This window comes from Polypterus senegalus, chromosome 16 (genome assembly GCF_016835505.1).
Source record: "Polypterus senegalus isolate Bchr_013 chromosome 16, ASM1683550v1, whole genome shotgun sequence".
In the NCBI taxonomy this organism is placed as follows: Eukaryota; Metazoa; Chordata; class Cladistia; order Polypteriformes; family Polypteridae; genus Polypterus; species Polypterus senegalus.
In genome coordinates, this window is record NC_053169.1 from 95764842 (window position 1) to 95788506 (window position 23665).

Sequence of the window (23665 nt, forward strand, 5' to 3'; positions counted from 1 at the left end):
CAAGCCTTGCACACCTTGCTTTGGGTAGTTTTTGTCATTCTTTCTGAAAGATCTTCTCAAGCTCCGTTAAACTTGACGGAAAGTGTCTGAAAACCGCCATCTTTAGGTCAATGCACAGATGTTCTGCTGGGTTTACGTTTGGGCCACTCAAGACTTGAGACTTGTCCTGAAACCAACCCAGTGTTGTCTTTTCTGTATGCTTTGGGTCATTGGAGTGTTGAAGGTGAACGGTAGCCCCAGTGCGAGGCGGTGTGCACTCTGGAGCAGGTTTTCTTCAAGGGCCTCCCTGTATTTGTACTTCCCTCACTCCCTGTCCTTGAGAAGCGCCCTCATAACACGGTGCTTTTGCGATGCAACAAGTTTCTCCACCACAAAATCTTCACGGGCTCTAGGCGCATGCTAAATTCAGCCAGGTCTAGAATCTTACCTGCTGGCTTCTGGTGTAGCACACTTTCAAAATGGGGAAACTGGACACAAAACTAAGTTTGAAAATACAATAGCAAATGCCCTGACAGGGAGAGGGTCACCCTAAACCTAAACCTCTTGCTGTATAAGAAACGGTAGACAATGAATCTTTTTAATAATAGAAGATTCATTTTCACAAGGCTCTGTAATACTAAAATGCTCACATGAGAACATGGATGTTCCCAGTGGTAATCTGATAGGAAAACAAAGTCCTAAAGAGTGTGGTCAAAAATAGAGCAGAGGTCAAAATTCCAGCCAATCAAATAAACAACAATTTTTCCAAAACACAAGAGAACTCGCCAACACCAACAACTGACGAAATGAACTGCATTTGACCTGTAGGTCTCCTCAACTTCTAGAGGGCTGGTGATGATTCCACATACCTATTGGGGAACCACCCCCAAAGTACAAGGCGCACTGGGAATCGTATGACAATACGTAGAAACTAAACTGCATATTCTAGAAATAATAAATGGAACTTAAGTAAACATGATAGACATACTGTAAGAAACCTGCTTTAAATTACATAAAAAAAGGAACGTAAACCGAGAATAAAGAAGACCATCCAGCCAAACCAGGACAGATGCTGCCATCACCATCCTTCACTGTAAGGATTTTTTTTTTGGTTCAGAGTTATACTTTTTGGTATATACAGCTAACTTTATCTAAATAAGGAAATACTACTTTTTCTAATCGGCCATTACAATTTAATTAAAAGGGTAGAAAAATAGCAGCAGAGAAAAAAGAACATCAGATATTTTGATGGGCTGTATTTATAAGTAATACATAAAGTACAAGAGTAGTTACTATTATAGAATTACTTTTTAAGCTACTGTGGTGGGCTGGCGCCCTGCCCAGGATTTATTCCTGCCTTGCGCCCTGTGCTGGCTGGATTGGCTCCGGCAGACCCGCCGTGACCCTGTGTTAGGATATAGCGGGTTGGAAAATGACGGACTGACTTTTTCAGCTATACTTGTGTGCTATAACAGTTCAGACTCCCTGACATTTTTATTGCATAGAATAAACATTAATGGCACTATGAACATAGCGTATTATCTGAATTCTCTAATGTGCTTCCTTTTGCTAATGACCTTGGATTTTTCAGCATATAAGCAGGCGGTGGCACAGTGGTCTGCAAGGCTGCCTTAACAGCTCTAACTTCTGCTTTCAGGTCCAGCCCACTGTCTGCTCATGCTCTCTATGAACCAAACGTGCAGACATCTGTCATGTTATAATCTTCTTTTTGTTGTTCATTTTGTTTACTATTGGTTAATTGTGTGCTGTCTCTTTAAATGTTGTGCTGTTGCTTGTTGTTTATAGGTGGTTCCCCAGGAGGCGGGGCCACTCTGACATCACCACTCTTGAGCTCCTCCTCTGGCTATTTAAGCAAGTCATGCAGCCTTCTCATCTCAGCCGTTTGGAGCTTTCTGGGAGTATTGCCATTTTGTAGCTTTTGTTGGTGTCTTTGATTGTTTTCCTTCTGTCATTGGATTCTGCTTTCTGGATTTGTGTATTGGGACTTGCTTTCCTTAGGACTGCCTTTTTCCTCTTCTATTTTTATTTATTTTTTTTTAATATCCTTAATCTACAAAGATTTTCAGTTCCCTTTTTGGAGTTTTTGCACAGCTTCTCCCTCTTGTAAGGCATTTGGAGACATTAAGTACCTTTTTAATTTTGTTAACCGTCTTTCTCATTTTGGGGCCTAGCCAGGCTGAAGCCTAATGTTGCTGTCTGGAGTCTTTTTCTGGGCAGACCAGAAAAGATCCTGGCCTACTTTATAGTTTAATATTATTATTATTATTATAACTTATTTATCTAACACCTTTTATCAAGATCCAGTTAGTTATATTTTTCTGTTTTTTGCATTTAGAGCACAGGTAGATAAAGTGACTTGCTCATGGCCACACAGTATCAATAGCTGTTATGATTTTGAAGTCCAATGCCTTAGCCGCACTGTCTTCCCATTTTCGCGGTGTTTGACATACAGTACATGCAACATTGTGACGGAATCAAAACGCTGAATGAGCTACTTGTTTTTCTGGCTTAAAAAGCCAGATGGAGAGCTCAGGAGTGGAGATGTCAGAGTTGCTCTGCTGCTTGGACGACCCACCCACAAAGAACATGGGACATACGCAAACTTCGTGAGAGTACACAAGTAACCAATAACAAACAAGATTTAGCCATCCATTTTCTAAACCAACTTTATCTTGAGTAGGGTCGTGGTAGAAGCTGCAGCCTATCACAACAAATACCAGGCACAATGTAGGAACAATCCCTGGACAAGGCGCCATTCCGTATAAACAAAATCAACAGAAATAACATTAAAAATGGGTAAGGAATGGTCCATAAAGCACTTCCAAGTAAATTACATCACAGTAAGGAGACCTGGGTTTGCTTCCTGTGTGAAGTTTACAAGTTCTCTCCGTGTCTGTGTGGGTTTCCTCCCACAGTCCAAAGACATGCAGGTTAGGTGGATTGGCGATCCTAAATTGTCCCTAGTGTGTGTGTGTGCGCGCCTGTGGTTTGTTTCCTGCCTTGTACCATTTGCTGCCTGGGATTGGCTCCAGCAGACCCACCGTGACCCTGTAGTTAGGATATAGCGGGTTGGATAATGGATGGATATGTACAGGTATATACAATCAAGTACATTAAATTTAGTATTATATATAATATAATATGTACATACATAAATGTATGGTAAAATGAACAGGAAATTGATTTAAGTGAATGACTTCAATAATATCAAAAACTAAACACATTGGGTCAAATGAAGTAAACTGTAGGCAGACAGACTGAGATGAGGGGTGACTTAAAACCTCTGAGCATGTCCACCTTCACTGAAATGTGGTGTGTGTGAAAGAGTTCATGTCTTCTCTTTATCATGCTGCATCTGTTCTTGAAAGACAAAAAAAACACTCCATTTATACGTGTGTGTGTGTGTGTGTGTGTTTGCACTTCTGTGTGTCCATGCATGTTTATTTAAATAAATTCTGTATCTCATATTTGTGCACACTTGTGCAAAGGTTTTGCAAATCAAAAGGCCGGTCACATAACTAAATAAAGCCGACAGTAAAAATCCCAATTAACCTAAACAATTTTTGCAGCATCAGTTGTTGTTGGACATTGGTCAGAGTTTTTTTAAAGGATGTGGCGGTAAGTACCGGACAAAAAGCAACAGGCTTGGAGCCGTAAAAAGCCAAAAACAATGCTTCTTGTCAAGACAATAGGTCTGGTTTTTTTTTTTGTAAGTTATCATTATACATGGGTCTCTTTGTTTACGATGGATATCTCAAAAACTACTTGTTAAAAATGTTTGTATCTTTTCTAGCATGCAATCTCTAGACAATGCAAATAATCGCATCCTTTTCCAATGAAATTTGTAATTTTAAGTCATGAAGGTCAATTTCAGTTTTCCACAGACACCATGTTAAAATCACCTCTTAAAGTTTTCAACATCTTCGTATCAGAATCGGAGCTTCACTAAATAGTGATTGTTTTGACCTCATCACCAAACTTCCATTTATATGGAAGTAAAAAATAAGAAAAATAATTAAAAACTAAGAAAACCAACAGTAAAACTTATTCAAACTGTGAACATCTCTGTAGTGATTTCTTTGTGACAAACAGTCCAAATGTATCGGTTTTCTGTGTGTAAAGCAAAGCCAGGCAACGTGACTTACGTGGATTGAAGTGAAAACCTCCTACTTTACAATCCGACATGTTAGCCTCACGGTCTGCATGCTTCAAACCGAGCACCTCCACCAAGGACGTCACAGAGCCTCTGATGGTACGTGATGTGCATTCCACTTTAGAATATTTTGTAACACTAGCTGGTTCAAAGAAAACAAAGACCCTGACATTTGCAAAGAATGAAACAAGGAATCAAGTTTATTGTAACGCACAGAGCAGTGAATGCTGTCTTATTATACTTTACAGATTAAGAACATTTGCCTAGAATGTTAAAAGTGATCAATCAGTGGATCTTGCTGTGTACATAACATGGCAAAATGGTGTTAACTTCAAATTTAAGGGCAACTAAACTGAAACCTTTTGATAATAAACAAGAAGTTGACAAATGAACATAATTTGCAAAGGAAAACTGATATCACAAGGTGTTTGAGATAACACTAACACTTGTTTTCATTTAGGTGTGAATAAAAGGCTCGCAGTGCCGCCTGGTAAATATACTTACTCTGTCAAGAGTGAAGAAAAGTAGAGCGAATTTAAAAAAAAAACAAAAACAAACTGGCTTAACCACAGCAATAGCACTTTTTTTTTTTTTCCCTCCTGCATAAAATAAAAATTTGCTTAAGGGGCCTTTCAGATTTTGGGTTTTGCTTTACACAAGTGTGTTATGTAATATAGAAAACTAATTTGATTGATATTAATGGAGACGGTTGATTTATATTTTAAACTCGCAGGCATTGTGCAATATTACAAAGTGCTTTACAGAGCAAACAAAATTACAAAAATAGTATCAAACATACCAATGCATGATTAGAACGGAATAAAAACTGTAGTGCAGGTAGAAAATAAAGACTAATTTAAACTTCAAAGGCACATTGCAGGAATCTGTCACTTTTTTATGATTTCCTAATATCGGCTATAAACAGCCAAACATGAAGAATAGTTCTTTTATTTTAGGCATGTACTTGTCATGTGTCAGCCAGGGTATGTTCTCCGGCTTCTGTTTATTTTCATTTCTATGTCTTGTGTGTTTATTTTCAGGTTTTTGTTTATTGTAATTATACATGATTTGTTCTTATTGACTTGTTAAATTAACATCCATAACATAATGAGTTGCTCTCTGATTCTTGTGCCTTGTAGGTGGAACACCAAGAGGTGGATGATGTCACTGCTGGAGGAACCCCACCTTTATCTGCCGAGGCTAAAAGCAGATCCTTCAGTGGTCCATTGATTTGTAAGCATTAGATTTTATGATTCCGGGATAGTATTGCTTCTTTTCCTTAAATTTTGCATTGAGACTTGTTCACCTTAGATTGCTTTTTTAGGAAAATCCTTTTTTCCATTGTATCCATTTTTGTTATTTCTAAACAAATTCTTGAATTTAAAAAGATACTTCACTGGCTTTATCCTTCTCAGTCAAAGGTTTTGACGACTTCTTTCCCTAGATGGGCATTAGAAAGATTTTGGAATATTAAAGAGTCTGAAACTTTAAAAGTCTTAGTTTGGGCCCGAGAAGGCCAAAGCCTGCCCTTCAAGTTGGTAGTTCAGAGTGGCAGGGGTGAGTCCAATTCTAGGTCGGCAAGGAAGACTTGTGGAGCCTTTAGGAGGCCTCATTCTTGTTGTATTTGGTATTCTTATTAATTTTTTAAGTTCTTTTTAAACCAATATTGTGGTTCTTTGTGAGTAATTACTTGCCCTTTGGGTCACAGAGTTCAATTCTGACATTTTTTTTCTTTCTAGAATTTATATACAGATGATGTAGCTAATGATGTAGTTAATGATGTGCTCAGGAGTTCTTTGCAAGAGGGTGTGGATCTGACAAGGGTGGAAATACGATTTACTCGTCAAGGCTGCCTGGAGATTGTAATGTTTGTAAGCAATGACAACCACCCACAGGCTTTAGAACAACACGTATTGCTGGCTTTTACAGAACACAAGGTAGGCCATTCACTTGTGCCCTAATAAAACTGAACCTAAGGCTGCCGAAGAATTTCTGATCAGCAGCATGAGTTTACCTCCAGTCATGTGAAAAAGTAAGTGCTCACCACAAAAGATTTTTTTTTTTTTTATTAACATGTGTGGGCAGATTGTATCAAGATCTGATATTCATTTCAACAGTATCTATAGAAAAAGGTGATATAGTGTAACAAACATCATGGCACATTTATATTTTGTAGTCCAATATAAATAAACAATCGCAAATTTTGCATGTGGAAAAAGTAAATATGCAGATCAGACACAGATAGTTAGAGAGGATTATCTAAACCTGCTCTCTTAATTAAACTTTAGACATTTAGTTTGGTTTGCTCTTTATTGTGCGCATGTGTGTTTTCACTATGCCGAGACTGAAAGAGCTCTCTGAGGTCTTCAGAAAGAAAGTTATAGATGCCTACGAGTCTGAGAAGGGATTTAGAAAGATCTTTTACAAGTAGGGCTGCTGTAAATGTACACATAGTCTCCTGATTCTCCTGTCACATTTTATGGTTTTTTCTTTTTTGTGTACACACAGGTTTTGTAAATTTGACCCCAAGACCTCTGGAGCAATGTGCTCTGGACAGACAAAGCCAAGATTAGTTAATTGGCCCCAGTAACAGAAGAGTTGTTTGACAAAAAAACAAAGACAGCATTTGACTAGTAGCACCTACTACCAACTGTAAAACATGAAGGTGCAAATGTTCTGGGAAAATCACCGTCCTAAAATCCGCTAGGAAACCTTCACTGTACTAGAAGGTGCTTGAGGGTAAATCGAGATCATCCGTCAGAAGACTGAAGCTCAACCAAAGGTGGACCTTGCAACATTACAATGACCCTAAACATACCAGTAACGACATTAAAGAATTACTGAGAATAAAGACATGGAGGATTCTGGAATTGCCAAGTCAAACTCCAGATCAGAATCCTATTGAGATGCGGTGTAGGGATTTCAAACCAGCTGACGTCACACAGAAAAACGTTCTCCCCGTCAATGTCAGAGACTACTGGACAGTTATAGGAAACGTTGACTTGAGGGGGCAATGCCATCTACTAGAGCCAAGGTGCAATTGAATTTTTTCAAAGATGGAAATGGCATATATTTTTAGTTTTTCCAAAGAAAAGCCTTATTTCCTTTTTCCCTCCCTATTACCTATTTTTTATCTGAAGATGCTGTTTAAATGAAGAATAAAACTTGATAAAGCACGTCCACATATATTGTAAAAGAAAAATGTTTTGTGGAGTGTACTTAACTTTTTCACATGACTATATGAGCCAGGCTTTCCTGAAGGTAAATAAATAAGCAACTTGTTCTGTCACAATCAAGCGAGTTTTTATAAACACTTAAACTGTCCAGACACACACAGGGACAAGAAACAGTCGATGGGGCTTTTGCATCACATGGTGCAGTAACTTAAGTTATTAAAGATAGAGGAATGTGGCATGAAAAACAGTTTGACAGCTAAGACAAACAAAGAAAATAGAGAAGTGGGAAATGAAGGAAGGTACTCGATTGAAGCTGTAAGCAGGAGGAGAGTTAGAGAATAAAGGGAAAGCTTAAAGGCGGCAAATGAGCAGAGAAAAGAAAAGCCTCAAGAGTGTTTCCTGTTGATGCAATATGGCTGAATGCTTTGAAAAAAATCTCAAGAAAGGTATTACTGCTGCTTAGAAATACTTAACGATTAAACTGTATATTGTAGAGCTGCAAGTGTTATTAATATACATAAGACGGTTTACGTTTTAGACATCTGAAATCTGCTACTAAATCTCTCCAGCCAATGTTATATAGGCTGGACAGTAGAGTCTCTCGTTCTTTTTTTAAAGTGAAATTTTCAGCTTGGCCTGGAAAAGATGGCAGGAGTAGAGAGAAATTCACAGAGAAATTATCTGAAGCAGGTACCATTATGTAACATAGTAACGATTTGCGAAAAAGCGCGATATGGGTGCCGACCCGACAGAGACTGACACCGTGAGGCACACGTAAAATAAATAAACTTTTTATTTTCTTCACCTGTGGGGCTCGTGTCCCACAGGCACAACACAGTCCCAAAAGACACACCAAACAAAACACCACCACAAAAACACTCTTCCTTTCCGCCACTCCTCTCGGCAGCTTCGCCTCCCGACTCCGGCTCCTTGAGTGGTGGCTGCAGGCTCCTCTTATAGCCCACCAGGAAGTGCTCCAGGTGGTAATCGCAGCCCAAACGGGCTCATTAAGTCGTTCACCTCCCCCTGGTGGTGGCCACAGAGCCCAAAAGGCATGAGCTCCAGTGTTCCACGATTGTGGCCCCAATACCGCCCAGGGGGGCTGCCACCAAGTGTTCCGGGGAATGTAATGAGCCTCCCATGGCAGCTTCCCTGGAGTCTGTGCCAAAGGGGCGCCCCAGCCATCCGTCAGTTTGAGCACAACAAAGCATTTAAGAGTCCATTTCAGAAACAAAAAGAACACAAAACATTTGTTTTCAGCGTTAATTTATGAAGCCTACATTACAACTTTAAAAACAGCAAGGAAGGTGGCCTGCAAGAGTAATGGACACACAAGTACAGCCCTGTGAAAATGTGAGTACACCCTGTGAATTTTTTTTTCTTCTTTTTAACAAATTGGACACATCAAGATTTAATCTCATTTAAACAGTATCTATAGACAAAGGCTTTTAGAGTTCAAAAATCACAAGAGAGTCACAGATTTCTCAAAATACAAGTACGTCTTTTAAAAGGGAAAACCGTGCAAACTTGAGCTCGTAAAGAGACAAGTCCAAAAGAATCTACAAAAGAGGATATTCCTTCTCAGAACTGAAACATTACAAGGAAAGACTCAAAGCTGCAAAAAGGAGTTTTCTGAAACAATTTAAAAAAATGCACACAGTCCGAGAGAAGAATCCAAAAAACAAAAAGCAAAAAAAGTCCACTGCTTATAATCTTTAAATAAAAAGCCACCAGCTGAACCACAGGGACTTGCTGTTCTAGCCTGAATATAACGGTGGGAGGCAGTCCTCTAACAATGAATCTCAAGGTGGTCCCTACTGGGAACATGGCAGAACAACAATATACACAAAGAAATTAAGTAAAATACTATTGGTAATAACTGGCAGGTATAAAAGTAAGTACAGCCCGTGGAAATTGCTGACTTTTTCAACATATTTGAACAGGCAAACAGTAGATCTTCAAGCAAACAGTGTCTACAGGTAATGGTGATATACGTGACTAAAAACACAAGGGACATTTGCCCTGTCAATCATTTATACATCAAAAATATCAATAGATATGAAGGCCTGCTGAGGAAAAAGTAAGTCCACCCTTGGCCTCAGAAGGTGTTATTGCCCCCTTTAACAGAAATTACTTTGTGTTGGTGTTTGGCATAACTGCCCACCAGTCCCTGACATCAGCATAGTGAAAATTTGACCATCCCTTCATGCAAAATTCCTACAGCTGCGAGATGTTTGGGGGTTTTCTTGCATCTGCTGCCAGCTCAGGCCACCCACAGCATTTCAAAGCAGTTTGTATTAGACCTTTGACAAGACCAGTACATACTCCTTTTCTTCTTTTTGAGCCATTCCTTGGTTGAAGTGCTAAGGTGCTTCGGGTCGCTGTCGTGTCGCAAGGTTCATTTAGTGTTCCACTTCAACTTTAGGACAGATGGCCTCATATTTTCCTCAAGCGCACTTTGATTTGATGCAGAATTCCTAGTTGACTCAATGACTGTGAGCTGCCCAGACCCTGAGGCAGCAAAGCAATCCCAAACCAAAACATTTCCACCACCACCACCACCACACTTCACAGTTGGTATGAGTTTCTTCTTTCTTCTCCTGAAATGCTGTCTTTGCCTTGCTCCAAACATGTCTCCTGTTACTGTGGCCAAACACCTCTGTCTTTGAATTATCTGTCCTGAGCACATTTTTCCAGAAGGCTCGGTCTTTGTGTAAATGTTTAATGGCAAGCTGTTGTCTTGTTTTAAAGTTCTTTTTGGAGAGCAAAGTCTTTTTCCTGGCATACCTCACATGCAGGTCAGTTTTGAGCGATCTCTTTCGGATTGTAGATGCATGCACTTTGACACCAACTATTGAAAGAGTAAACCTTCAGATCCTGTGATAAACTTTTGGGGTTCTTGGAGACTTCTTTTACTATCAAAGGATCTGCTCTTGAGCGGAGGTTGCTGGGCCAGCCAATCCTGGACATAGCAGCAGAACTTGAAAATCTACACCACTTGTGGATGATTTTCCTTGCAGTGGAATAATTGATTTCAGATTATTTGGTGATCTTTTAAATACCTTGCCAGACTCTTGGGAATCCACCACCCTTTTTCAGGGGGTCTTTTGATCTTGGTATAATGACACTGCACACACCAATGGCAAGGAGAACAGCAGACCCCCTAGGTATCAGGTAGATATAGATACAGATAATTTGGAACACCTGATTCTATTTCTATGACTTTGAAGTGGTGATAAATGTAGGGGTGGACTTACTTTCTCCATTTGACAAATCTGCATTTTTGTACATTTAGATAATGAGAATTTAAATGCACTCTGTGTGTCATTTGTTCAAGTGTAATAGTACCTTTATCTGCAGGCACTGTTTGCATGAAGATCTAATGTTTAATTGTTTTGAAAAAGTCAACAGTTTTCATGAGGTGCACTTACTTTTTTAACAGGATTGTAATACATAAGACAAAAAAATAAAAATACATACCTTTGGTATCAAAAATGAATGAAAAAAAAACCTACGCTAGCAGAGGAAGCCAAGACTTAAACATGACAAGTGAGCACTACCAGGGAGAACCTGAAAACAACAGCACATGCCAAATGTACAGTATGGCATATTGTAAAAGGTCCAAGATTTTGTTTTATTTTAGATTTCTTCAATTTCCCCCTGGGATTAATAAAGTATCTATCCATCTTCAAATCTGAAATAACCTGTGAGCTGACTCCATATTTCAGAAGATTTCTGTTAGACTGAAGGGCACAATACTGACCGTTAGGGCTACTGGATGCTTTCCATGGTCACAGTGTAGTGTGACACCTTTACGCTGAGGCTATCCTGTACATCTGTGCTTCATCACTGCTTAAGACCACTTGCTGCCTGAAGGTACAAGCACTAAACTGAAGTGCTGTCAGCTGATAACACTGTTAGAAGGTGAAGAAAATAACTGTAATTATGTCTCCATCAGATCTGCATAGTTTCAGGATATGACCACCTACTTTACTCTTTTTAAAATGGTAAGTGTTGGCAATCTGCACGACTTTGTGCTACCTGATGCCAAGTGCAGTGACACTGCAGATAATCCACTGGTTACGAACATAATAAGCTTAAGCGGATCAGGTAACTCTGTTTACCATCTTGAGTGAGTGTGACTAGTGATGGACTGACACCCTACCCAGTTTTGGGCTATGTCGTATACCCAGTGAAGTTCCTTATGACACTTTAATGAAAAAGTGGACTGCAGAAATTGAAAGATGAATTGGTTTGTTTTGTATGTTTATGCCAAGGTGGTTTAATGAATGGCGCTCCCCTGCAGACAGTTGTTCTCAGTTTTAACAGTTTGCACACGAATACCCAGTCGTTTCATACAGAGTGGCATTTTACAATTAATGATCTTTTGTCCAGTGCATTACCACCCATGGAGTGCTAGGTGGCAGCCCCCCTGAGTTCCAGAGGTGCCTCGGACTCCCGCAGGACTCCATGGGAGCTGGAGTTTAGTGCGGCCTTGTTGGGTTCCATGGGCGCTGCCAGGGGGTGCTGTCAGAAGTAGACCAACGAGCACCTGAAGCTCTTCCAGGTGCTTTATAAAAAGAGCCAGCAGCCACTACTCCAGGGGCCAGAGTCGGGTGGGAGAAGAAAAAGCTTGCCAGAAGGAGTGGAGGAAAAGAAAGAGAAGGAAAAAGGAAGGAAGAGAATTGTACTGTGGCTGTGCTTAACTGTGCTGTACAAGTGGGAAACGGGAAGGCGTTTCCCACAAGAAAAAAAAATCAAAATGTGTGCACTAAATTTGTGTCCTACGTCTGGCTGTGTCGGGTTGGGCTAGCAGGAGGGCTGTCTACAGGCCACACCGGTCAGATTACATGACTTTTCCAAAGTTTTTTAAGTCACAAATGTCATTTACACCATCTTAGCTAGTTGGAGGCAGTCGTCGTATGCTCCCATGACCGCCAGATGTATAGTATGACAAACTCCACAACTCAGTCCAACGAGTCTGATTCTGTTTTAAGTCATGGCATGAGCTGTGTAGGCGTGAGAGTTGAGAACCAATGACTGCTCATCTGAAAGTATAATGCATTTATATAACAAAAAGGAACAAAGAATGCAGGTGTTTAGGACTTCGCACACAGAAGAGAGGTTATTCTGTCTGATGTCTCATGTTTTATGTACCACAACAGAATGGGGGGGAAAAAAAGAAAAAAGGGCTGCAATTGTTACTGACCTTGCCATACCTGTAAAGCATTTGTACAGAAGTGTTGCTGTCGGGCAGCATGTTGTTGGCTATCGGGAAAAAGGGGGAAGCTCACAATACTTCGGAAATGTGAAACTGTGAAAGAGTCATGTAATTTGTCATGCACTGCGATTTTTAGTTGTGTAAAGTGACACATTCGGGCAATGAGATTAGGAGCCACAGTCGTCAAGTTTCACATCCCTGCCAAAAAGGTGTTGTGTAATGCGATTTCAGCCTAACTAAACTTAGTGTTATTTGTTTTTATTTTAAAAACCGATGCTTTTACTTTCCAAATGAATTATGTTTAATGATTTACATCAACAAAATAGAAGGTACTTATTTTCTACTGTCTAATAAATAAAATAGTGTTGTTGCATCATGTGTGCGAAAAATGAAATTAGACAGTGCTTTTCAGAGCAGTGTTGTACAGTATCTGCAAGCAATTCTCATGTTATCTTTTTGTCTTCCCAGTGCCGTGTGGTTGCACGTAGTATCATTGTTAAACTGATAAAGTTGACTCTTCTAGCCTCACAATGTTTAGCAGATAAGGTACTATTAGTAAGTGGCAAGAGTGTCAGACCACTGCATCATTCCACCACAACTGTTTAACCTCCTCTGAATCGAAGTATTTTTTTGTAGAACTCCAATGAGAGGAAGGTGGGCCAGCTGATCTCGTGTTTTCTTCTTCTGCAAGAGCAGCAGGATCCAGTAAGTTATTTTTATGGAATCTGTATAAACTCGCATATTATGTACATAGAATAATTGTTTTATCAATTGTTAATATACGATTGTAAATGTATCAGTTATTACATCTTTTCACTTGTGGCAATCGGTTTTTCTTACCTGTCTTACTATACTTGCCTGAGCAATCAGGCCCTCTTTTATAAGTCATCTTGGATAAAAGCGTCTGCCAAGCAAATGAATGAATGGAATATTTTAAACGTAACTATGGCACTCGAGTCTGTCCATTTAAGCTTTCTAACACATACTGTACGTGTATTATGCAGTCTCTCTCACTCATTCTCTTATTTACAGTGCTCTTTTTAAGTTTTTTTTAAATGTTGCTGGATTACTGATATTTAAATATATTGGTCCATAGTGTACTTTGAGGACACAATTAGTTTTTAATATTAGCAGATATCTCTCAAGTCAAACACAAATCTTCTTTTCCCACAGGTCTTCTGAATCTGTTGCTCTGAATGGTCTAATTGCTAAACCAATGATTCCAAATGGCATTTGCCTTTACAAAGCTTAAGTCATTTATGTATTTCTGAAATAAAAGTTGTGGTGGTCTTAGAAATCAATAGTCTCGGCATGGACCCGAATCAAAGTTATGAACTGGAAGACTAAAAAAATATTCTTAAAATATCAGAGATAAAAGTGGGGAAAAAATGTTTAGCTATAGGCTGTGTCGTATTACATGACTTTTCCAGTGATTTTTGCAGACCTCATTTACGGGGACAGTTGCGGCACCCTCCCGTGACTGGCAGTCGTACCTGGTGACTCAGTCCCACCAGTCTGGTTACGTTTGATTTTTTTTGTCTTTAGTCAGAGAGGCAGGGGCTCTGTGTGTATGAGAGCTGACAACCATTGAGTGCTCACCCAACTGTACAGCATATAATGCAGTGAAAAGGAATAAGGAACGCAGATGTTTTGGACCTCACAAACCGATGAGAGGCTCGTCTGTCTGATGGGTTGTGTTTTATGTACCACGACAGAATAGAGAGAGAATAAGGAGGGGGGGCTTAGATTGCAGCTTAACTTGCCAGACCTGTAAAAGTTTTACATTTGCACTGGCTCCATCAGGCAGCACATTATTGGCTTTCAGAAAAAAGGGGCAAGCACACAACACGTTGGAAATGTGAAGCTGTGCTGAAGAGTCATCACACAATCGCGTACATGGACATCCGCCGCATTTGTAATTCATGTAAATCAACATTTTTGGGCAATTTAAATCGGCAAGTGAATTTGTCAAGTTTAATATCAACATTGACTGGAAACTGTAATATGACAATAGCTTTAGGAAAAGCACAGTGTTTAGACTTCTCTCTTTCTCTTTCTCTCTCTCTCTCTCTCTCTCCATACCACCATCCAGGCACTGCCAGGAAAAGCATATTCATTAGGACTTCAAAGTAAAGACACTGCGAGGCCAGCAATCACCGTGAAAGGAGCCCCCAACCCCACCAGTTTGAGATAATAGCTGAGAGAAGAGTAAAGCCATCACTCGGCCACAAGCAAACAAAACAGTTATGGTAGAAACAGTTATTTAAAAAGGGAGATCTTACAGCTCACAGCGAGTCTGCCAGAAAGTATGAAAGTAAACCATCTACGATTTGGGGAAAGGCATTGTAGCCATGACACAAAGACTAATCTTTCTGACCAAAATTCTAAACAGTATATGTGGGGCCAAAAATGAGGGGGGGGTTTGTGGGGATCGGTTATTGTTTCAAAAATGAACGTCTTGCGTAACTCAACATTAAGAGGAGTCGAACAGTATATCATATGTGGGAGTTTTCACATACCAGTGAGTCAGGAGACTCTCAACAAAAACTAAAGTGATTTGAAACCATTCGTACATAATTTTTTCGAAGACCGTAACATCTTCACCCAGTCAGGTCCACATCCCCTGTCCCGAGTCATTCTTTGGAATAGACTGATGTCTGCAATATGACTCTAGAATCGTCACGCTCTATGCTCGCTGGGGACTTTAGTAGGCATTTATCATTTGGAAAATGTTTTGTGCGTAAATACTTATTCAAGGCGCTATATTTTTTTCTATCCAAAAGCTCACAGAGTCCAGTGGTTTCACCATAATAATGCTGTAGACCAATACAGAAGTAAATGTATTCTGTTTCTTTTTTTTTGGCCCCAGCCCTATCTGATATTTGATATTGTCACTATGGATGTGTGTAACATTTAGATTTATTGAGCCTGAAATAAAGACTGAAGGTGAAAACAGTTAAAAATTTGAGAGCTCAAGTGTAGAAGCTGTCTTCTAATTAAATTTAGTTGAATACTGCATGGAAGAGTTAATATGGGTTAGAACTTCAATATCTTCATTGAAAAGGGACATTTCCAAATAAGAAGAATTGAGCACATGCCTCTTGTTTACCTTCGTGGGTGTTGGAGTCCTCTGTTCAGCTTCTTCTTGCTGGTTGGATGTTTCAGAGTTTGGTTCAAGGGTGCGAGACAAATCCTCCTCATACCCCGCTGTAAAACATAATGAATATATGAGCATTCACGTGTGCAGACTTTTGAGCGGGTGGGCACAAAGGCTGCAAAAGTCTGACTTACTTTCATCAGCCACATAATTAGCCGGAAAGTAGCCTTGCTGTCCATTTGCTAGATGTCCAAACCACCAGTTATCATTATCTTTGTACAACACTTGGATAATGTCACCACGACGTATGGTTAGTTCATCTGATCGATTCGCTGTGTAGTCGTAGAGGGCGACAACCTAGAGGACAGATAAGAGCACCACAGCTTTATCAGAACAGTGCCACAGAGAGAAACCCCTAACATTCATTTCCTCCAGCAGTAAAGCAGACGAAACCAAAGCTGCTCTTCTGGTAAAAGCTGAGGGTTTTTAGAATGGGATTCGGGGTGGTGGGAGCACAGCAGGAGCACCGAGATAAAGGATTGTGGGATTGCAGAAATGGTTTATACACCTTCTACAGCACTAAGATTAGCTTTCAGAAAGCAGCTGGGTGTTCAAATAAGCGAAAAACTTTGTGAAAGTAAGATTAAAAAGCTCTTGGCATACATGTTCTTAGAATTCCGACTCCACCTCCCCAACCACATGCTCTGTTTTGTATCTGCCATGTCAAAAACTTAACCCCTTGCTGGCGTACAGATTTAATTTGTTTTTTTAATTCTAGATTGCTTTGTTCAATGAAGGTACTTTGTGATGATACAGCATATGGTGGCACAGTCATAGTGATCTACAACAATAGACAATTTCTTTACTTCTCTTAAATCACATCTAACCTTATAAACATAACGCAGTATCATAAATGATAACATCATAAAGCATAGTACAGACAGATAGAAGCGACTGTTTAAAGGGCAAAGTGTTTATATGACAAACGCTTTCATTCTGAAATGTGTATTTTTGTTTGCAACAAATACATACTTTGAAGTAATAAAAATGAATACAAAACACATTTTGAGCTTTTCTTAAAGCATCACAACACTACACGCCCTCATCTTACAGTTGTACTTCAGAGATGAATGTCACATTGTTTGTGGTTTTGCAGAGTTTCGAAAAGTTACTTGAACATTTTATCACAGAAAACTACATTTGTCGAGATCAGATAAGTCCAACACGGGCCACTAATCACGACACGAGAGGGGTTCGTGTTGCATTTGCCTTCTTTTGTGTTTGTGCACAATGAAGACAAGCACAACTTACTGAATTTTATCTTTAAAAGTGTATAGCTAAAAAAATCAATCTCATTATAATCTGCCTGCTGGTGCAACCCACCATAACTTAACATTAGAACACTTGAGACGAGAACAGGCCGTTCAGCCCCACAAAGCTCGCCAGGCCTATCCACTTATTTCTTCCAAATAAAACATCAAGTCAAGTTCTGAAAGTCCCTAACGTCTTACTGTCCACCTCACTACTTGGTCGCTTATTCGAAGTGTCTATCGTTCTTCGTGTAAAGAAAAACTTCCTCATGTTTGTGCAAAATTAAGAAGTAATACAGAAATTTGCAGCTCAAAACAAGACAATTTGTGACTGGTACTTGTAACTACTGATCTCCTCCTTTACTATAAATACAGTGCCAATAAAAAGTATTCACACCCACACATTAGAAACATTTTGAGAAGAACTGGCCATTCAGCCCACCAAAGCTCACCAATCACAGCCACTTAGGTCCTCCAAAATTTATCTTACTGTTACAATATAATTTGGCTTTTATGTTAATAACTGTCAAAAAAAAAAAAAAAAAAAAGACTCTTTAATGTCAAATTAAAAACCGATTACTGCCAAGTGGTCGAAATTAATTCTAAAAAGTAAAAACACAGAAGCTTCATCTCAGTAAGAGACACATGGAAGCCTGCTTAGAGTTTGCAAAAAAGGTACCTAAAGGACTTTCAGACGATGGTCTGAAGAAACCAAAATTTAAGTATTTGTCCTCAAGTCTAAGAGTCCCATTTGGCATTGCACAGTTGATGAGTGGTGCCTGGTTTCCTCCAATCCAACCATGAAACATGGAGGTGCCAATATCACATACTGGGAGATTAGTCAGGGTTGAGGGAAAGCTGAATGCAGCAAAGGGTGTAGACATATCCTGAATGAAGACCTGCTCAAGAGCACTCTGGACCTCAGACTGGGCCAAAGGTTCATCTTCAAACAGGACAATGGCCCTAAGCACAAAGTAAAGACAACACAGGAGTGGCTTAGTGACAATCCTGGAAATGTCTTTGAGATGACGAGCTACAGCCCAGACTTGAAAAACAACAAAAACTGTCGTCTGTTGGCAGTCTTGATCCAAAGTGACAATTGTTTGAGAGGACCTGCAGAGAAGAATGGGATAAAATCCCTAAAGTCAGGTGTATGAAACTGAAGAGACACGCACACCAATAGATATGACTTTAATCACCGCCCAAGTGGCTTTCACCAAGTACTGAGCAAAGGGTCTGAATACTTATGTCAACTAGATATTTCAGGATTTGTTTTTATAAAATGAATTTAAATGATTCTAACACAATGCTGCAAAATAACAAAAATGTGTAAAAAAGGTGACGGTGTCCGAATACTCCCGAAGACCCCCTATGCATGTTTCATTGTGATTTTCAGTATGGCCATATTCTCTGTACGGCACATTACCACTCGGTTTCTAATCTTCTATCTTACAGAGTCTTTAATTCAGCCTCTTGTCACTGTGAAAAAGGATAAATGAAGATGACAAGGTAGACTTTCATAAGACACCCTTTTATATATTTTTTAAGCCAATGATTAATGAAAAATGTTCTGGAAATGGAATATCAATATACAATAAAAACCTGAACAGCATAGCAAGAACATTACATTTTAGTGCATTTTATGCCACTTTGAAAACTTACAAATTAAAAGTGAAAGCAACTAGTCTAAAAATGGTTTGGGTATCACTACACAGCCCTGTATGCATTATCATGAGCACACATGCTGAACAGGAAGAACTCCCCCCTTTATTGTAAGCATGGACCCTAATGAAAAATGCACATTAAAAAACAATTCCCAAAAAGCTTTGCCCAGATATTTAACTGTGCTTACTGATAAAATTACTAAACACCATTCATATTTTAGGAATTAAAGCTTTCTACTTACTCTTTGCTGAACAGTTGGCAAAACATTTGCTTCAAATCGAAGGAATGACGCTGAGGGATCCGCAAGACTCTAAAAGAGGAGGGCATTTTTAATTCTAAATAGGTCTATAAACTTAATTTAAGGTATAGTGTTAAAATAAGAACACTTCCAACATTTAATTTCTTATAGCACTGAATTACAGTGAACAGTTTAATTTGGCTTCTTCGACACTAATCAACAGAAAAACAACTCTTTAATGTCAAAGTGAAAACAGATCTCTACGAAGTGGTCTAAATTAATTACAAATGTAAAACACTAAATAAATGATCACATACAGTAAATATTCACTCCTTTCAAGTCAGCATTGGATCTGTATGCACAAAACTACTATGTTTTTGTCTGGAGCTTCTGATGTTACGATACTGATAGGCACTACTGGTTTTACTGGAAGGCATTGGTAAATAATAATTTACCAAGCAATCTCGACACGTAAAGAAAGTGCAAAGTAAATGTGAGATTTTTATCATCTACAATTCTCACAAAAAGGTCATTCAAGCGATGAGTATGAGGTGTATGAATGTTGATGCACAGCACCATCCAAGAGCAACGCAAAAACGATTCAATGCAGGTTCTGAATGTCCATCCTAGAGCCGGGTTTGTGATGAAGTTCTGTCAGTCGTTTGTGAGCCACTGTTGAGTTCAAGTGTGTTTTACAAGTTTGTCGTTAATAATGGATATCGAGCAACGCATTAACATTTTGTTTCAAATTGCAAAAAGCTCAGGAAACCCATTAGATAAAATTGGTTTATGGTGACACTGCACCGACAATTAAGACTGTTTACAAGTTGTTTGATTGATTTCATAATGGATCTGACTCGGTTGAAGACGAGAAAAGATCAAGACGTCCTTCAACATCAATAATTGAGGAAAATGTTGAAACGGTTTAACTCTTCATCATGACAACACTCATTGTCACACATTCCTTCTAGTATGACAATGTGTGTCACATTACGCTGTGTCCACAGCCACCTTATTCGGCGGATCGGGCACCGTGCAACTTCTGGCTGTTCCCTAAATTAAAAATGACCGTGAAAGCTAAACGAATTCAATCCATTGATGACATCCAGGCAGCCATGACAGCCCAACTAAAGACACTCTCGAAAGAAAACTTCCAGAACTGCTTTGCAAAGTGGCAGAAGCACTGGGATCACTGCATTTGAAGTGGAGGAGAGCAGTCTGAGGGTGACTAGTAATTGTAAATCTCTTACTGTAATAAACATTTCTTTTTTTAAAACATTCACCATTTTTTGATCACATGTCGTACGTTTACAAGATCAGTGCCCCCCATTTCAGTGACACTTTCAACAAGCAAATGAACCCCACAAAGTTCGCTTTGCCTCAGGTTTGGCAAAATCATGAAAATATTTGTGAATTTTGGCAAACCTGAAGTCAATGAGGAAGTAAAAGGTGAACGAGTTTTAAATGGATTGTAATGGTGTAGTGCTTTTAAGTGTCGCTGAGGGTTAGGCAAACATCTGCTAACTAGGCTGGGCCAATCCCTTAAGTCAGATTTCCAACTCAGAAACTGGGCTGGCGTTTCCAGAATGGTGACTTTAGCGTGAACTTTAGCGAGGGCTGTAGTATTACAGTATGTTTATTACCACTTTGGTCAATTTGTGTCTCGTTAAATCGGCCATACACTCGATAGATACCGCCCAACTTGTTGCTGTGGTGTTTGGATACGCAAAACACCACAAATTGTGTTGTTATCAAGTGCTATTTATTCTGATGGACCAGGCACAACAAAGGTTTTCCTGGACGCATACATATTGGCTTTCCAAATGTTTTACTGGAATGCAGTTAACTCAGGTGTGACATCATTCCCTGCTCCGACATCCGAGGGAAAGGGAATGCAACATAATTTTGTGAACCCAGCAAATTCTCTAAGAAATACGCTTTGGTGAATTTTGCTAGTCAACCCCATTTTTATAACATTTAACTATCAAAGTGGGCAACAAGCCCTGCTAAAAATAAAAATAAAAATAAAAAAACGGTGTTTTACATAAACTATTAAAATGTGAATTAGCTTGGCTAGTCAGGGCTGGGCTTGTCCTTAGCACTTATTGTGCAGATGAACATATGAAAAGCCATTATTTGCACTCATCATCAACACAACCATGTGAAGAAAGTGCAGCTTAAGGGCATTTCATGTTTTAAACCAATGTAAAATGTTTATGAAATACAGAAGAAAAACAACAAATCAAATACTGATAATGTTTCGGCTCCAAGAATGCTTTGTTACACGTTGCTAATTAGCAGATTTCTAATGCCTGCCTTGAAATGTTTAATGTTAAACTTGAAAGTGTTCATATCAAACACATTGTGTATAGTAGGCTACTGTACTTTATTACATGCATCTTATCTCATTATTTAATCAGAAGGAAATGCCAAACATTTATTTACTACCGACTTAAAAGAATATCTGATAATAATCAATTACACAAATGTGGGGTAGGGACACCGCTGTTCAGTCCTGAGCTGTTGTTACTATAAATACAAATGAATTTACTAATTACACACATAATTTAATGAAATTTAACAACACTACTACTATAACAGATAAATAAAGTATGGTATCACACTCAGGCAGTAACAACTTATTTCTTCACGTTTAACAAATCTTTTTATAAATAGAAAGGTAAATTGTTTCTTAATCATTTCTAAAGATAAATGATAAACAACGAAAACCAAACACTGATTATGGAACTGTCAAACAAATACCATTTGATAAACGAGACCACAAATACAACCAAAAAGAAAACGTGGATTATAACTATGGAATTTCAAACTCTGATTATAACAAAAAAAGTACGTCCTGGTTTGAAAATCAGCTGATGTTCACAAGTATAAAAAACAAAACCCTGCTGCAAATTTCCGATGGAGTGAGTGAGCACAGGAACATCAAACCTGCAGCTTTGTCTCAGCTTTAGTTTTTTAGTATGCTTACACTCGTAAACGGGGCCTGTACAAAGTCTTCACCCCCTTGGACGTTTTCATATTTTATTTTTATACAACCTTAAATCACACTGCAATTAATTTGCCTTTATTGACACCGATCAATAGAAAGACTCGAGTATCAAAGTGAAAACAGATCTCTGCAAAGTATTCTAAATTAATGACAAATATAAAACACAAAATAATCCATCCATCCATCATCCAACCCGCTATATCCCAACTACAGGGTCACAGGGGTCTGCTGGAACCAATCCCAGCCAACACAGGGAGCATAAAACACAAAATAATGAATGTCTTAAGTAGTTGCTCCCTTTAATATGACGCCACTAAATCATAACTGGTGCAGCCAGATCAGCTCGACAGAGATCATCTGTCTGGGATTTTTCTTGATTGAAGTTTAAATGTACTTTCTGTAAGTGGAAGGAACAACCTGAGGGGAGTATGGTGGCGTCTGATAGAACAGGATCCAATGTGACCAATGCTGGACATCCATGGGGGAAAAAAAACTCTCCTTACTCATGTCACAAGATCCCAATGTCAAGTCCTCCAGTCGTATGCTCATAACATGTACAATGCATGTATTTTTTCCTAAAATACTGTTGAATAAATACCTCCGGAAAATGAAACTGGCCCACGAATAGGAAGCTCTCCGATATGCGATTGCGCTTTTCAATTAAGGACCCACCTCCCCTCATTCACTGGTTGAGTCTCTCTTTCATGAACATTTTTGGTGTTGTCTGCTGTTGTCGAGCATTGGTCACCAACGAGTGCCATTCTATCAGACATTTTGGATTCTCCATTAAAATATGACATTACATTTTTTTTCAGCCATCCCTACAAACTGCATGGGGTAAATAAATTTAAAAAAAAATGTATTTTTTGGAGGGAATATTTCTTTAATAGTAAAATTAAATTCTTGGATACAGAATGCATAAGTAAAATCTTTTCAGGGAATTTTATATTTTTTTGTTTTTAAGCAGAATGTCTCTTTTTAATGATTGACCTTGCTAATTGATCCAAACGTGGTAACTGTTGATTATGAAATGTGATTAATATTTACATCCCTTATTTGGACTCTTCTCAGGTTTGCCTCCTCACTCCTGTCTGTGTGTAGAAGTAACACACTGATGAGTGAACAACAGCGGGTATAAACACACACTCGCAGACAGACGAGGAGAATGGTTTTGATGTGCTCACAGACTCGTAACATGAACGAAAACTAAATGCAGTTTAAAAAATGAAGCCACGTGGGCTGCACATCTTTACTACAGGCATGAAGAAAATGCACCAAATCTAATCTCTACAGTTTGCAGTCTCACAGTTTTTATTTATTTATAATTAAAGGACTGCTTGGCAAAATGGAAGCACTGCCTCCTAGACAGAATGAAAGAGTCTGGATTAAGATTGATGCTGTATAAGATTCCCTTTGCTCAGTTTAGAAATTTGAGTCTGCTGTCACCTTACCAGAAACATGAGCCAAACAAATACATTATAAATTTGAATAATCACATCTGGCATGAACATGATAAATATAGTAATTATTTCATGAATTGGCTTTAAACTTATTATATAATGTATTGGTTTAATTGTATACTGTATGCACATACTGTCACTAAACAAGTATACAGTGGATTCAGAAAGTATTCAGACCCCTTCACTTTCTGCACACATCATTGTGTTGCGTTTTAAATGGAGAAATTTGTACGTTTTTTCCCATCAATCTTAACCTGAAATGGCCAGTGAAAATGTGTTTTCCGAAAGGTTTGCAAATTTGCTTAAAAAATTGAAATCTCTCATTCATGGAAGTA

The 23665-nt window shown here is 38.8% G+C and overlaps 1 protein-coding gene and 1 long non-coding RNA gene across 5 annotated transcripts in view; one reads left to right on the forward strand and one right to left on the reverse strand.

The window, feature by feature from the left end:
• Positions 1-23665, reverse strand: part of ahi1 (Abelson helper integration site 1) — a 224629-nt gene that overhangs the window by 16947 nt on the left and 184017 nt on the right. For 3 of the 4 annotated variants that reach the window (XM_039738537.1, XM_039738538.1, XM_039738536.1), the window contains exons 23-25: positions 18864-18932; positions 15842-16004; positions 15660-15757 (exon numbers count right to left, since the gene is read on the reverse strand). In XM_039738537.1, coding sequence (XP_039594471.1) covers positions 15660-15757; positions 15842-16004; positions 18864-18932 — 330 coding nt within the window. Of the gene's footprint in view, positions 1-15648; positions 15758-15841; positions 16005-18863; positions 18933-23665 lie in introns of all 4 variants that reach the window. The other variant, XM_039738539.1, reaches the window with a different exon arrangement.
• Positions 3705-14701, forward strand: LOC120516683. Its single transcript, XR_005630886.1, has 3 exons — positions 3705-5386; positions 13187-13255; positions 14643-14701. It is a non-coding gene; the product is annotated as an uncharacterized LOC120516683 (long non-coding RNA).